At 52.3% G+C, this 17,066-nt stretch overlaps 1 protein-coding gene across 6 annotated transcripts in view; it reads right to left on the reverse strand.

Moving 5' to 3' along the window:
• Positions 1-17,066, reverse strand: part of HK1 (hexokinase 1) — an 86,919-nt gene that overhangs the window by 54,776 nt on the left and 15,077 nt on the right. For 2 of the 6 annotated variants that reach the window (XM_073793516.1, XM_033842146.2), the window contains exon 1: positions 1,455-1,582. The exons of 1 other annotated variant lie outside the window; for it this stretch is intronic. In XM_073793516.1, coding sequence (XP_073649617.1) covers positions 1,455-1,571 — 117 coding nt within the window. In that variant the 5' untranslated portion in view covers positions 1,572-1,582. Of the gene's footprint in view, positions 1-1,454; positions 1,632-12,274; positions 12,423-15,761; positions 15,956-17,066 lie in introns of those variants that run through there. 3 more of the 6 variants (XM_033842148.2, XM_033842149.2, XM_033842147.2) reach the window with 3 other exon arrangements.

Genomic DNA, 17,066 nt, shown 5'->3' on the forward strand with positions numbered 1-17,066 from the left:
GCCAAGGGGCACCCCTTCTGGTCCTCAGGAGCTCAGGAGGGGCCTCTGAACGGCACAGATCCTGGGGCTGGGCTGCAGGTACCCCCCAACGCTGCCCAGCCAGGCAGACACCTGGTGCAGGACTCAGCAGATCCACACCATATGGACTGTGGCCCTTTAAGCAGCCCAGGAAGCGCTGGAACAAGAGACGTTTGCAGAATACTCCCAGGGGCCCAAAGTGCCCAGCACCTCACTGAACAAGGGGCCTCTTTCCTCTCATTCAGACTAGCCCTGCCTCGCAGCTGGCCGGGCTGCCCCTGTCCACCTGGGAAAGAAGCTGGGAAAGGGTGGTAGGTGGAAGGGGGTAGAAAGGAAGGGTGTCCTCCTGCCCATTTGCTCCAGATCTCTGCAAGAACCCCAGTATAAGAGCTGCTTTTCTTATAGGAGGTTGGCCCGGAAGCCCAGGAAGGGAGAGATGGAGGAGGGATGCAGGGCCGGAGAAGACAACTTCTGGCTTTGGGAGGTTTGGCCAAAGTCTGTGGTCCTTTCAGCATTTCTCTTTCCGTCCCCTCTCCATAGCAACTCCAGATCTTTTCCTCTCCCCTCTCTCTCCCTCCCTTTCACATTTCCACAATTCTTGCTCTTCTCTTAGGACGCTGCCTCAAACTCTGCTGCTCTGGCCAAACGCTGGTGCCCAAAGAATCCCACCTGTGCCTCCAACCCCCAGCGCTACATTTTGGTGACAGGAGGGCACAGCACCTCTTTTGGTGGGCTTCAAGCTGCAAGCCTTTGGAACATCTCTCATAGGATGTCTGTCACAGACAGAGACAGAGGCTTCCAGGAGTCTGTGATAGGAACCTCCTGGGCTCCCTTTCACACATGGTGTCTGACACAAGTATTCAGGACTCGGTCAGACTGGGAAGGAAATGGGGGAGGTCCCAGGGTCCCAGACACCACATGGCGAGCTGGGTCCTACAGACTCTCGGCTCAGACTGACGACGCCCCTGTCCAGCCCCCAGGGCATCTTTCACCGCCACCGCCACCACCGCCACCGCCACCGCCGCCGCCGCCGCCGCCGCCGCCGCCGCCGCCACCACCACCACCACCACCACCACCACCACCACCACCCACCACCAGGGGAAGAGCCCTTCTCCCGAGGGTGGGAGCCGAGGAGGCTGCACAGGGCAGGCACTGGTGCCCTACTACTGTGCAAATACCTGGGCTGTCCTTCCTGCGGACCAAGAGGGCCTGGAAGCTCTCATCGGCTCCAGAAGCAGGAACACAGCAGAGGCAGGAGGAGATGTCAGAAGAGAACACAACCTCACCAAGCCCCGCTGGCCCAGAGCTGTCCGGCCAGTGGAAGAGCCCAGCGACCCCGCACTGGTCTAAACTCAAACATTTCTGTGCCCGACCCCAGCCCCACCTCCTGGTCCCAACAGACACGTATGAAAAAAACAATTCAAGACTGTACATGCCCAAGTGGACAGGCTGGTCATGGCAGGAGGCTCCGTAACCACTGGTGACCCAGGCACTCTAACCTCCTGTGGGAGGGGGAACAGCCATGGAAAATTTTCACTCCCTCTCTCGTCCATTCTTCCGTGAGGATCAAGAACGAGGCAGAGCAACAGGTGTGACTGAAGCTGATCGGCACAGGCCTACGAAGTGAACGTTCCAAGTGAGACACTTGACTTGCAAAGGAAATTGGGGAGCTGGCAGCGAAGCGTTAAGAAGGACTCTTGCTTAAGGGTAGGTCAGAGATTTCAACATCAGATTCACTTCTCTTTCTTAAGGAGACTGACTCAGGAACGAATGGGTCCAGGGGGGTTAATATTATTTTAATAAGAGCTCACGTGTGCAGAGGGCTCTGCTATTTACACACACAATTTTCACACACATTATCCCACCTGGACGGCATACAAAGAGAAGCAATGAGCTCATGGATGCCGGGGGTCTGGCATGAAGTGGTGCCTAATGTGTTAGCTCCCCTTCTCCCGGCACAGAAACCCAGCAAAGTAGGCGGTAGTCGAGGAAACTGAGCCCCATGACTCACACAAAGTCACATGGTTTATCAGTGGCAGCTAGATCTACATTCCAGGTCTTCTAACCCCTCATTTGGGGCTTCTTCTTACAGATTTCTATCTTTTCTTACATGGTGGGAAGAACACAGGGCTATGGATGAAGACAACTGAGTTCAAATCTAGGACCTGCCATTTATTTGCTGTGTGACTTTGGACAAGTTACTTAACCTCTCTGAGTCCTGATTTCCTCACTTTTAAATGAGGATAATTATACTTTCACCTCAGAGAGCTATTCGGAGAATTTTAATTATGTACCAAGAATTCTTCCCACCCTTCCAACGAAATGACAGAAAGGGAATCCATCTCCCTCACTCCCTTGTCTAACTCATAATCACATATCCCTAATTCCTTTTACCTAAATACCTAGAGAAATGCATTGATTACCAAATATTACTGACCCATTTTGTAGAAAAGAAAACTAAAGGTAGGTGGTCATTTGCCTGAAACCATAGCAAATAAAAGATTCTCACAAAAGTCCTCTGAAACATTTGGATTGTTTTATTACTTAAAAAAAAAAACTAACAGTACATTATAGTAACAATAAGTTATATACACTCATTATTAAAAAAATTCAAACAATACATAAATGCACAAAAGTAAAAAGTCTGAGTTCTTCCCTCCATCTCCCCAGAGAAATCCCTGCTAAAAGAGCTTTTTGTTCTAGGACAGTTTTCCTACCTAAACAAACATTCATACATACAGGGCTTGGGTCTTTTTGTATTTCATTTTACAAAAAATGGAATCACATTATAAGCAGTTTCTCCCTTGAAACCTTAACTCCTCCTCTATTTCCTCGGGGAACTGCCTCTAAGACTCACACTACCAGCCATACTTAGATTTTCTCAGGACCCTACCTGGCTCAATGATGGGACATGGACTGGGTAGTACAAACACCTGCGCCAGACTCCAGCTTTGCCATCCTGCAGGCACCTCAGTCTTTCCATCTGTAATGTGGGTGTGTTCACCTGACTCTGACCTAGGAAGGCCTCTCTACTTTGCATAGCACTTTCACACGCTGGTCCTTAAACTATCCTGTCCAGAGAAGCAGGGCAGGTGCCATCACATTCAATGCCCTAAGGAAAAATTAGAGGCTAGAGACGTTATTCGACTGGCCACGGTGACCGCTGGTCAGCAAGAAAACCGGAGTAGACACCAAGTTCCTGGTTCTGTGGTCCCTCCTCAGTACCTTTCTTGCTCAGGCCAGGGCGAACCCAGGCCCAGGGCTTCCGAGAGCAGCGAGACGTGGGAACATGGTGGCAGTAATGCCACAGCTCCATCCACTGCAGGAGCAGCATGGCTCCCTTGCCTTGCAGAAAGCACGCTGCTCCGGCCTGATTATTCTGGAAGCCTCATTCACCCTCCAGCAGCTACCAGGGATCTGAACTGCTCATTTCCCCTTTCACACAATCCTGGGAAGGAAGTTCAAAGGCCATAGCAAGCCCAAAGGTCCTGGCCTGATGGGACCCTCCGCCGTGGTGGGTCCCATCCCAAGCCCTCCTCCTGCAGGTCCAACCCTCTTCCTGCCTGCCCAGCCCCACCTCACTGCCAAGGGTGTCGGCCGCAAGGAACCTACATTTCTATCCTGCTTTTGGCAGCTGGTACCTGAGCAGAGAGGGCACTGGCCACAAGGAGAGACATTTTGGACCCTGTGGGTTCCCTACCAGGATCATCTGCTCCCGGCACCCTCCTGCCCTCTGCACCCCCGACGGTCCTTCCTCACAGATCCCCCTCTATTACTCGGCTGGCTTGGCCTGTAACTGCCTCTCTGCACTCCACTCCACACCCACCTCCTCCGAAGGGGGTACCATGATCCGCCCGCCCAGCACCAGCTGCCGCTCTCCTCGGCATCCCCTCGGCCCTCGTGCTACGTAGGAGCGATCTGCCCGCGCCGCAGCAACACGTGCATGGTGCACGCCTCCAGCTAGACTGCGAGTGCCAGGGGTGCAGGGGCCACGCTTCCAACTTCCTTGTGTCCCCACCCCCTCAGGTGGCTTCTCAGCTGGGCTGAGTGGCTGCTCTCCTGGAGGGGCAGGAAGGCCTCTGGAGACGCTTGGCCCGGGAGGTCTTCTCGGAAGGGTCTGCTGGCTCAGATAAGGCCGGAGACTCCTGTTCCCTGAATGACCCAGCCCTTCTCCAGCACCAGCCCCTCACTTCAGCCTGAGGGCGACCTGCGTGGAGCCAACAGCCCCTCCCTGAGTGATGGAGAGTTCCAGGCGCTCTCAGACGCCTGCTTCGCCTCACAACATCTGCACCTCAAGGCCCAAGGGGACATATAAACGCTCTACAGATAATCAGGAGGCTCCGCTCTTCAAGGCTCCCAGAGACTGTGGAATATCTGAAAGAGGAAATGTGTTTGGGAAAATAAATCCCACGTTAGAGGCTTCTCAGTGAAAGCTGTGCGTGCGAACATCCCCAGCGCATCAGGGTCCCTTCGGCATGTTCACACACTATGAGGGGAGGGTTCCCTTCTCCAGTCCTTTTCCAAAATTCAGACACAGCTCTCGGTGCCTTATCTATCATTTAATGGACGCCTCTGAACTGTGAGTTCCATTTCAGTGAGCATGGACGCAGCACCTATGAAGCACCATGGACTGTTCACACATACAACACTTCTGTTTAATCAGAGCAAATCCGGAGGAAAACGGGATCCCCATTCTTGATGAGGAAACTGAGGTTCTGGGAACTGTGATGTAACGGTCAGCAAGGATGGGTCCCCTGCTGGGCACTTCCGCCTGCCCTGATCCAAGCTGCACACTTGCAGGGTGGGCGCTATCAGCCCTGTTTTACATGGGAGGAACCCGGGGCGTGAAGCCAAGCGAAAGGCCCGAGCATCCAGCACCCAGGGTGGCTCTGGCTTCAGACCCCAGCCCCGGTGCTCCCTCCCTACTTCCCCAGACTCCTCTTGCTAGGAGGACCACAGAAGGCCGTGGGGTCATGCCCAAGGTCCTCCTGGTGACCTTGGCTCAAGATAAGAGGCACTTTCCGCTGGTGAGAGACCAGGCCCTTGCCCAGACAAGAACAAAGCTGTCACACTGAACTAGCTAAAAATAAAGGAGGTACCCAGTCCCTCAAGGGGAACAGAACAGCCCTGGAATGTGGCGGGGCAAGAACAACAGGCTTCGTTCTGGGCCTCACGGTCAATGGCTTTGGCAGGGCCAGGCACCAGACTCACAGTTCCCAATGTGCCAGGTGCCTCCAGACGAGAGGGAAGAGAGGGTCCGAAGTACGGACAGCTCTGCTTTCACTATGAGACAACCAGACCCCAGAGCCATGGCTCGCAAATACTGCAGTGATGGGAGCAGACTGGGCTGGAAAGTGAAGGGCTTCAGGCCTCCTCCAGCTATACAGATTCCTTCTATAACCTTGGGCAAGTCACTTCCATCTCTGTGTTTTTCCATCAGTAAAAAAGCAACAATGAAAACTGCCCTCTCGTCTTCATATGGTGGGCATAGGAGCTCCATGACACCATGGATTCCTCAGAACACAGGCTTTTCAAAATCCCATGGTGGCAAAGCAGAATGGTACCCAGGATCCCTGCCCCGGCTCAGGGCTCTGTCCGCTTACCCTCTGTTATCCAGGAAGCTACACTCCCCCACCATGCCTCGGCAGGTGCCTACAGGTGTGTTCCAGGTGAACAACGATGATAACATCTGACATTTGTACAGTTCAGTATGCTTTCCAAGTGTTTCCATATCCATTCTCTGATTTGATAAATGGGCAGATAGTGAGGTAGGAATCATTTACCCCATCTGACAGATAAGGAAACTGAGCCCCAGAGAGCTTGATGTCCACCTAACAACACTGCTCAAGCTAGAGGGATCCTTGAGAGATAAAGGATTCCAGGCTCCTGGCTTTATAGATGAGGAAATTGAGGCCCAAGGACCGCAGGAACCCACTGCCTTAAATGCAGAGTGCCTCTGCCTGAACTTCTGAAGCATAAAATTTCCTGTCTAGCAGAGTGCTTCCAGTAGGAATACAATGCAAGCCACATATGTAATTTAACATTTTCTAGTAGCCAGATTTTTTAAAACAGGTGAAATTAATTTTAATAACATTTAACCCAATATATCCAACATATTATTCCCACATGTAATATTTTTTAAATGATCAACGAGCTATTTTATGTATCTTTGTCATACAGAGTCTTCAAAATCCTGTATTTTATGTTCAACAGCACATCTCAAACCAGACTTGCCACATTTCAGGTGCTCAAGAGCCACATGTGGCTGGTGGCTACTGTTGTGGACAGCACGGCTCTAGCACTCCAATCACATCCCCATCGTGGGAGCCTTGGGTGATGATTTCTGCTGGGAGCCCACTGCAATGCACTGCTTTAGAAGCCTGAAGCCCTGGACCGAAGTCCTGGATCTGCATGACAGTGACAGCTGCCTACTAGTGTCAGACAGACCTGTGTCTCCATCCCAGCCCTCTGTTCTCTGGCCACCAAAGATCAGATCACTTCCACTTCCTGAAGCTTGCCTGCCCCACATGTAAGATGCAGAAAGAAACACCTACACCCAAGCTTGCCAGAAGGACTTCACTAACTCAAGCATGTAAAAGTATTTTGAGAGTGGAAAAGAACTTTGCAAATGTGACTTGGTGTCTTTGTTACAAGGATGGCCTGCGGGTCTCCAACTCAACTCACCCCACCCACCCAGAGAGGGTCCCGGAAGGCACCAGGGGACATTAGAGAAATGAGATCAGACTGAATAACAAGGCTGAAGGCAAACCCCACGTGTCAATCAATCAAGGAAATCAGCTGCTTACAGTAGGGCCAGGCAGAAGCTGGGAGAGAAAGCTAGAATAATGCCTTATAGGAAGCATGGGGAGGTCTTTCAGGGAAAGCACTGGCCTCCCCAAGTGTCCTCTTTTAATTGCAAACAGGATGGAGGGAAGGGGACAAATGAAAAGGGTACAGAGAAAAATTTGAAAACCAGAGAAAATCCCTAACATTCACTGTAAAAGACTTTATTGGGTCAATTTCCTGCCCAAGTGGAGGGAGCTGGTCAACACTGAGCAGCTTGGGGGTGGAGGGGTGGAGGGGTGGGGATGGCAGGCACAAACCAGTGTGCTGATGCTGGGGAGGATGGGGAGGATGAGGAGGATGGAGAGGATGGGGAGGAAGGGGAGGAAGGGGAGGAAGGGGAGGAAGGGGAGGAAGGGGAGGATGGGGAGGATGGGGAGGATGGGGAGGAAGAAGAGGAAGGGGAGGATGGGGAGGATGGGGAGGAAGGGGAGGATGGGGAGGATGGGGAGGATGGGGAGGAAGGGGAGGATGGGGAGGATGGGGAGGAAGGGGAGGATGGAGAGGAAGGAGAGGAAGGGGAGGATGGGGAGGAAGGGGAGGAAGGGGAGGATGGGGAGGAAGGGGAGGATGGGGAATGGGAATCGGGGGAGTATGGAGGGTCTCATGCCCAGCTCTGCCCTGGCCCCGCCTCTTTCCTTCCTTGAATCTGTTTCCCTCAACAGCAAAATCAGAGTTGGATGTGTTATGGTGGAAAGAACATGGGTTTCTGAGTCAGGGGACCTGGTAGTGTTTCTGTCCCTATCACTCATGAGCTGTGTGGTCAGCAAGTCACTTCACTACGTGGGGACCTCAGTGTCCTCATTTCTAAATGGAGATGATGCCTTCCTCAGGTGGACAGAAGCAGGGGCTCTCCCAGCAATTCCACTCCTACACACATACCCAAGAGAAATGAAAACGTATGTCCACACAGGGAAAACCGTTCACATCAGCATTATCATAACAGCCGCAAAGTGGAAACAACCCAAATGTCCCTCAACTAACAAATGCATAAACAAAATGTGGTATAGAGAAACAACTCAATATTATTCAGTAATAAAAAGAACTGAAGTACTCAAACATGCTATAGTATGAATGAACCTTGAAAACATGCTAAGTGAAAGAAACCAGACACAAAGGTCACACATTATATAATTCCATTCATATGAAACGTCCAGAAGAAGCAAATCCATTAAAAGAAGAAAGTAGATATCAGGGTGGAGGGAGCAATGGGGAGTGACTGCTTAATGGGTATGGGGTTTCTTTTGGGGGTGATGAAAATGTTCTGGAAATAGATGGTGGTGACGTTTGTACAACCTTGTGAACATACTAGACACCACAGACTTGCACTCTTTAAAATGGTAAGTTGGGCTTCCCTGGTGGCGCAGTGGTTAAGAATCTGCCTGCCAATGCAGGGGACACGGGTTCGAGCCCTGGTCCGGGAAGATCCCACATGCCACAGAGCAACTAAGCCCGTGCGCCACAGCTACTGAGCCTGCGCTCTAGAGCCCGCTAGCCACAACTACTGAGCCTGCATGCCACAACTACTGAAGCCCACGCGCCTAGAGCCCGTGCTCCGCAATAAGAGAAGCCACCGCAATGAGAAGCCCACGCGCCAGAACGAAGAGTAGCCTCCACTCACCACAACTAGAAAAAGCCCGTGTGCAGCAACGAAGACCCAATGCAGCCAAAGATAAAATAAATGAATTTATTTAAAAAAAATTGTTTAAATGCTATGTTTTATGGTATGTGACTTATATCTCAATTAAAAAAAAAAAAAAAGCAGGGGCTCTGCCAGAAGACTTAATGCGTCTGAATGCTGGCTCTTCTGTTTATATCTGAGCCTCAGAGTCCTCATCCAAAAGTGGCGATCATAAGGGTACCCACCTCACGGGGGACCTGTGAGGATGTAATGCCTTTGGTGCAGCAAATGTGACAGGCATTATATATGTTGGCTTCGATTAGTATTGTTACTACTGATGATTAAATAAGACCCATTTTAAGAAAGAGAGGCCCCTAGTAGGCATTCAGTGCACCCTTCCCTCCAAGGCCCCCTCAAGGCCTCGGCGTCTGAGAGCCTGTAACCAAGCATGCAATCAGATGAACGTGATCTGACATTTTCTGCCTCCCCAGGGACCGCATTTGCAAAGGGCTGGGCTGCAGACCTCACACTGCAGTGTGCCTTGGTGGGGGGCGGGGGGCAGGTGGCGCACAGCCACCCTCTCCTTTTACGGAAGATAGTCTGAGAGAGGCTGCCGGCATGAGCTTTCTGTAATAGAGAAACGTTTAGGGGACAGATAAGCCAGCCCTGCCCCAGTCAGATCCACCCAGGAAGAGAGTGTGTACAGGCAAAAGCACACTTGTTTGTTTTAATTCCCAGAAAAGTTTAACGAATTCATGCTAGAGCACAAGGGGACACAGAGAGCCTTCACGAGCCTCTCTCTGTACGCCCTACCCCGCCACCACTTGGGCACTGTGCTAACAGCCAATGGGGTGGGCACTGCTCACAGTGAGCTGTCAACCTCACTCAGTAACACTGGGCAGCAAGGGCTCCCCTTCATAAGGTAAACTAGGAAATGGCTAATTTTAAGCCAAGCTCAAATGTTGTATGTGAGTGGAAATGGCTGGGAAGAAACAGTTTTTTTCAAAATTACCTATTAAAAAATTTTAAGGTTTTACTGTAACCAAGGGTTGGCTGTGGAACCATATGAACCTGTACAAACTTCTGACTGGACTGGGAGCTGACATGACCACGGAGGAAATTTGGCAAAATCTTAAAAGTGGGAAGATGCACTCACTCCTCCACTGAGCGATTTCAGCCCTAGAAACACAGCCTAGAGCAACTTACGTTTGTACAGAAGGATCATGGGGGCACTGTCTGTAATTTGAAAAATCAGAAACTCAAAGGCTTACCAAAAGAACAGATAAATTAGTTTGGTGTATTCACACAATGTAAGGGCATACGGCAGTTTAAACTGATGAAACAGAGGTATACAGATCAACATGGAAGAATGTCAAATATACAACGTTGAGCTTAAAAAAAAGCAAGTTGCAGAAGGATACAAACAGGATAACACCATTTACAAAAGGTTAAAGCCATATAAAGTAACACTACATACTGTTCATAGATACATGATATGTAATAAAAATATTAAAACATGCAGGAAATGATAAAACACCAAACTCAGGACAGAGGTCATCTCTGGGAGGAGAAATGAATGTGACTTGAAGACGGGCATAGAAGGGGTTTTAGTCGTGTCTGTAATGTAATTGTAATTGTGTCTGTTACCTCGCAAGCTGAGGAGTGGATACACAAGTGTTTGTTATGTTAATTTCAATATTTTTTACACACCCCGAATATTTCATAATAAAAAATTAACTCATATGTATTGATTTGTGGGGGAGAGAATTAAAATACAGGTTCTAAGTTAAATTGTTCAAATCAACAGAGATGGGTTTTTCTCCTAAAGGAAAGAAGTGGGGGGAGCAAGAATGGCCCTATGGATCCCATTCCAGATTTTCTAAGACCTTGAGAGTCATTCATCTCCTCTGGGCCTCCAGTCAGTCCCTGTTTCTAAATGGGGAATAAAATCTCTGCCTTCTGTCCACTGTACACAAGGCAGCAGGATGTCCAGGGGAGGAGCTGCGAGGGGGAGGGAGCTGCCCCGGGAGCTCAGGAATAATACTTCCTATCGTGACATCATCGCTCAGGTTTCTGAAAGATCAGATGAAAGCATACACACACACACGTGCACGTTAGTGTGTCTATGTGTATTGTTAGGTATAGACAGACATATATACATACACGCACACATATAGCTACACACACAATTGATAGCTGATATGGCACCCAGAAGGTGTCTTGGGATGCTCAGCGACAACAACCCATTAAAAAAAAGAGAAAGCAAGGGACTTCCCTGGTGGCACAGTGGTTAAGAATCCGCCTGCCAGTGCAGGGGATACAGGTTCAAGCCCTGGTACGGGAAGATCCCACATGCTGCGGAGCAACTAAGCCCGTGTACCACAACTACTGAGCCTGCACTCTAGAACCCGTGAGCCACAACTACTGAGCCCGGGTGCCATAACTACTGAAGCCCACGTGCCTAGAGCCTGTGCTCCGCAACAAGAGAAGCCACTGAAATGAGAAGGCCGTGCACCGCAACGAAGAGTAGCCCCCGCTCGCCGCAACTAAAGAAAGCCCGAGTGCAGCAACGAAGACCTAATGCAGCCAAAAGTAAATAATATAAATAAAAATAAATTTATAATAAAAAAAAAGAAAGCAAAGCTACATTTTGGTAACTATCTATTCGACTCTCCCTTACGAAGTTTCTAAGTATAATATTTCCATTTGTACATTTAGAGCCTGATTTTTTTTCTTTTTTTTTTTTTTTGGCCGTGCTGCACAGCTTGTGGGATCTTAGTTCCCCAACCAGGGATCGAACTCAGGCCCTCGGCAGTGAAAGTGCCAAGTCCTAACCACTGGACCACAAGGGAATTCCTTACAGCCTGGCTCTAAGCAACTCTTAGGCTAGTGATTTCCCACCCAAGATCTGACCACTGGCCCCTATAGCTCTCATAGCATTCTCTGTTTTGCACTTATCATAAGACAGCAAATAATTATTTATACTCCATGAGAATAGGGACTATTTCTACCAGGTTTATAGCTGTCACCCCATCCTAGCACAATACTCTGCACATAATAAAGGACTCAAACATTTTCTGAAGAAATGATTGAGTTCCCATGATCGGATTTGATTCTAAAGGGCCTCAAATCAATAAGCAGGTGCCTGCTGTCTAGCCATGACTGCTTCCTGGACACGGAGCTGTATGGATGCCTCTCTATCCAGCATCTCCTCCAGGGCCTCCTCAGGCATGTTCAGCGCTGACTCCAGTGGCTAATTCTATCAGGCAGGAACCCCTGACTGCAGACACACATGGAGACAAATCAGTCTTTTCTCCAGAAAACAGGAGGAATGTGGGAGGACAGCGCAGCACGGCCAGATGTGAAAGTCCTGCATACCCACCCACTTTCCCAGTTTATTCCCTCACGACAATCCCAAATTATCAAACCAAATGAAGTGCTGGGCATTTTCTTAGGGGGAGAACTCAAAGGAACATCCAAGGTACAGGGGACAGGGATTATGAAATGAAGATTCCCCAGGGAGTGAGGCTCTTACTGGATGCTTGTATAACACCAGATCAAAAGGTGCATGAGATAGTTTTCATAATTTTCTAACTCTCATCTCTCTCACCCCCGAGCAATACGGAAATGGGCATTTTTTAAATGCTTGCTTTTGCCGCTGGAATACATGGGCTCCCAGGAAAAAGAACTTGGTAGCCTTTTAACTGCTAAGCATACTCTCCTCTGCCTTCCTGAGCCAACCACTCGAGGACTCTGGGTTCAGCCATTGGACAAATCACACCTGTTGCTCACCTGCTTAGGGGGATTCCTTAGGATCATGGGGATCCCTCCCAGAGAAAATCCACCGGCATTTGCTCACCATCTGTCAACGCTGAAGGAAAGGACGTCTAGTTTTTCTTTAGAGGCCCAGTTCTGACCTTGCTGGACCCATCTTCCTTTCCTAAAGAAACAGAGTACTACGTAATCCTTTACCCTCCTTCGAGCTCTTAATGGCTAACCCAAGTGGAGGAAGCAGGCAAGATGAGAGGCATGTAAAAGTTAAAAGTAAAAGTTACTTGGAGGTCAAAAGACCCAGGCTCTACAACCACTGAGCCTGCGCTCTAGAGCCCGCGAGCCACAGCTACCGAGCCCATGCACAACTACTGAAGCCTGCATGCCTAGAGCCCAAGCTCCGCAACAAGAGAAGCCACCACAATGAGAAGCCCATCGACATAATTAGAGAAAGCCTGCGTGCAGCAACAAAGACCCAACACAGCCAAAAATAAATAAAATAAATAATTAAAAAAAAAAAAAAAAGACCCAGGCTCTAGCTGCAGAATTAACAGATGTCTGGTATTCTGATGAACGGAACCTTTCACAAGCACACATGTGCATCCTTTTCCTCCTAAAAGCACTAGAAGAGTAAAAGGGAAATCTATGTTTTATACTTAACTTCAGTCTAATGCCACGACACCCTTTTCACCGCACCACATCATCCAACACTATGCAGATGCAGTCTGGAAGATGGGACTCCAGGCTGGGAAGCCAGATGCTTGGCCTGTTTCAACCCAGGATATATTTATGAGGCTGAATTACTGATGTGTCTCATAGGCAACGGGGGGAGAAATGATACCCCTTCACGATCACTTTTGTATCCTGAGAAATCCCACAAACCTTCCCTGGCACCATCCCCATCTTCCCTCTACACCCAGGCCAGAGGGCAAGTAGATGGATGAGGATTAGTGTGGGATGCCAGCGCTGTCTCCAGAGCTCCAGAGGCCACCTAGGGCTGGAGGGCTGAATCACCATGGCTGCCCACGCTGGCAGGTGCGGCGGGGTGGGGGCTGTCTGCACTGGGTCCTCATCAGGTTGCAGGTAGGGCCCAGTACCCGCAGGAGGAACAGGGCTTGGAGTCCTGCAAGTGGAGGACGTACCTTGGAGTCCCAGGGTAAGTGGTAGGTAGGAAAAGCTGGTCTCTAAAAAGTCCTGAGTCCCAGGAGAGCACATGGAGTCTCCCAGGATCTGCTCGAGTAGGGGCCAGGAAAACTGACTAGGCCATCAGAACAAGTGCCCACTATGTGCTCAGGAGGCCCAGGAAGCTTCCTGAGAACCACAATCACGGATGGCAGAGTCACACAGCCCATCACGAAGGCCGAGGTGACCCCCTGGCAGGAATCCACATACTCCCCTCATAGAAAGCAGCCTGAGAACTCCTCCATGAGGTGCAAGAAAGCCAGCCTGTTTTCAAGACTCTCCTTGACCAGTAATATTATCTGGTGGAAGCTCTGGCCTCAAGACCCACCTCCAGCAAGGTTCTGACGCCAGAGGAGGGCGGGGAGGGAATTTCAGAATGCCAGTCTCAGAGGAGGGACTTGAGGATCAATCGATTCAGAAGTCACACAGTCAGATGCCTACAGGAGCCTGGTGGATAGAGTGTGAATCAGGCCACCACGAGAGTGGAGGGCTCTGGGGCCACACTAGATACTGCGTGCCTGATAAAATAGGCCCCACTGAGGGCAGTCCAAACCTCAACCCAGCATGGCCCCTGGTGGCCACACAGACGTTGGTGGTTGTGGATGCTGGAGGCTTACAAGGTCATTCGGGTCCCCACCTCAGTGATCCGCTGTCTTGAGCTACAGAGGGCACCGTGTGCAGGGAGAGGGCAGTGAACTCATCTATGCCTTAAATCCCCCACTGTGAAATGGGAAGAACATCAAGGATACACAACACCACTGAAGAAAACTGGTGAAATGCACATATTGACGTGCAGAGCTCCCCAAGCTCAGTGGTCAGAAGGAGGCTCCAGGGTGCTCCACGGGAGTGAGCATGAGTCCCACTGTTTGACAACTCTATAGTCACTGCCACTTGTAGCCATGAGGGACCGTGGCAGATTCCCAGGCCTCTCTCCTAACTACCCAACTCTGGTCCCCACTCAGCGCAGGACCCAGGATCCAAGCAGCATCCCCAATGCCTTTGTCTCAGCACCTCCCCCTCAGCTGACTTCCAGGAGGAGCCTCAGTCAAGTTCCCAGTAGAGGGAGGCGGAGACCTGGGTCCCGCCCTGGCTCTCCCTCTAACTCCTCGGGTGACCTTGATGAGGTCACTGCCCTTAGCAGGCCCGTTTCCTGTTGTGCCAGAGGAGGGGGCTGTCTTGGGTGGTTAAGAAGAGCACTGAACATCCTGTGGCTGCAGACCTGTGGCTCCTGCCTCTCACCTGTAGGTACAGCTCCTTTGTTTGAACTCCAAAGTCAGGTTGACTTTGCTGTCCACCCCAGCTTATCCCAGCAATAATGTCACCCATTCTGGGTGTGGATGGGTCAGGAGATCTGTCAGGCGTGGCAATGATAAAATGGGCGTCTTTCCCTACAGCTTAGGCTGTTTCTCAAAAACTTGACGCCAAAGCGGGTATAAGGGAGAGATACACCTTTAACACCTGCCAGCAGACAGGATTTTATGTTAGACATAAGTTAAAGGCAGCAATACCTCAGGGTAGGGAAATGTGTCCTTGTGCAAGTACACACATGCCACAAGCATACATGTCAAGGCCTCCATCCGACTCAAAAGACCAGTCTCTTATTTGAGCTCCCTGGGCTGGCTGGAAATTACAGCTTAAGAGAGCAGAGTGGTCACGGAGAGGGATAAAAAATTCCATTCAGACATGCCGCTCCAGACCTGAGGCCTATGAGCAAAGTTTCCGGTGGCCTCCACGCTTCTCCTTGTTCCAGGAAGCCGTGCCGGTCGCCCCGTCTTCAGATTAAGGAGCAGCCGCAACAACTGGGAGAGCCGGGGTGAAAGCTTTTCCGGGCACCCGACGCCCTCCACCGGGAACCCCAAATATGGGATGCATGGCCTCCAGCCAGCACCCCCGCCTGCTGCGCGCTCACCTCCCCAGCATCTCTGTGATCACTCCTCCGCCCATGGCGCTTGGACCGTACCAAACAGGCCCTGTGGACCAACCCACCAGTTGCCACACGGTCACCCTCCCTGCACGGCCCGGGGGCCCATTTGACATCCACATCCCGTTTCAAGGACACTGCAGCAGGCAGCCCAGTCTCGGGGGTCTCCCCCCCCACCCCCCAACACACACACACACACACACACACACACACACACACACACACGCAGCATACGATCCCGGGAAGAATCAAAGGGCGAAGCCTTCCCCACCGCCCTGCGGTCCAACCAATGCTGGCCTGGGGGAGGCTGGGCGCGGGAGGATGGAGGCGGCTGCGGCGGCGAGCGGATACCGGAATGCAACGTTGCGGGCAGAGCGCCGGGCGGCGGCGCCGGCGGGGGCTCACCTTTTTGACTTGGTCATCCTTCAGTTCGGTGAAGTAATAAGCCAGGAGCTGCGCGGCGATCATGCTGGCGGTCGGGGACGCGGGGCGGCAGGCTTGGGGCGGGCGTCTGTCCTCCGCAGCCTGGGTGAGCAGTGGTCCCCGGGCTGCAGCTCCGCGGCTCCTCCTCCTCCTCCTCCGGCCGCTCCTCCCCCACGACCTGGGGCGCGGCGGCGGCTCGCGCGCTCCCAGTCTCCGCGCTCCCGTCCCCGCGAGGGTGACAGCCTCCAGCCGGCCCACCTCCTCGGCGCCCATTGGCTGCCGCGCGCCTCTGCAGCGCCGGGCGGTCGCGGCCGGGCCAGGGCCGGGGGGGCTCGGTGGCTGCTCCTCCCCGTGCCGGAAAGGGGGCGGGCGACGCCGCGAAATCCCCCACAGCCCGGCATCTCCCGGCACGTCCCCCACGTAGGGAGCCGGCGCAGGGACGGGAGGTTCTGTCGCGCGCGCACCGTCACGCGTGGCGGCGCCCTGCTCGGGCGGGGCGCAGGCGGGGAGGCTCGGGACGCAAGAGGAGGCATTGCCCAGCCCGGTTTGCTGCCGAACGGGGCAGCCTAGAGGCGGCGGTCCCCTTCCTTGGAAATTAGGGCTCGCCCCTGGGAGTTCCGTGGAAGGGGAGACGCCCGGAGGGGGGCTCGAAGAAGTGGGCGTGGAAAGCGAGCGGGGCCTGTGGCGGCGGAAGCGAGATCCCGGAGGCTTCGCGGTCCTCGCACCGGGTCACCACGCCAACCGCCTCTCGCGGGCCCAAGGGGCCGAGCGCCGAGCCCCACCTGGGCCCTCACCGACGGAGCATCATACCACTCTACCCCGCCCCACCCTGGCCCGCCCGTGCTGCGGCGCCTCCAGGCCTAATACCCGGCTGGCGGATTTGTGTTGCTAAACCAAGAGCGACGCCCCACAGCGTCCGCCCCTGAGTCACCGGTTCTTTCGGCCGGCCCTCCCGAAGGGCGCACGCCCGCTGGGCGGGACTTGAGCTGCAGGCCCCGGCCTGTCCCCATCCCCCCCCTCCCCCGGCCCCCTGAGCACCCAGGCTCGCTGGAGGCTGAGGGACAGTTTGGGCGCCCATCCTAGGTGCCACCTTTCTCACTTCCCGGAGGAAGTTAGCCGGGCTGGGAGGAATCCCTAGAAAACCATTCGACTTTAAAGGGGGGAAGGGAAGTGAGGAATCAGAGGTGTTTATGCTGCTACTAGGACTGATGGCTACCATAGGATTCTTAGATTAATTGCTTCTGTGTGCCAAACACCACCAGGAGCTTTACTGCCTTACAAAAGGAC

Source organism: Tursiops truncatus, chromosome 16, assembly GCF_011762595.2.
Source record: "Tursiops truncatus isolate mTurTru1 chromosome 16, mTurTru1.mat.Y, whole genome shotgun sequence".
NCBI lineage: Eukaryota > Metazoa > Chordata > Mammalia > Artiodactyla > Delphinidae > Tursiops > Tursiops truncatus.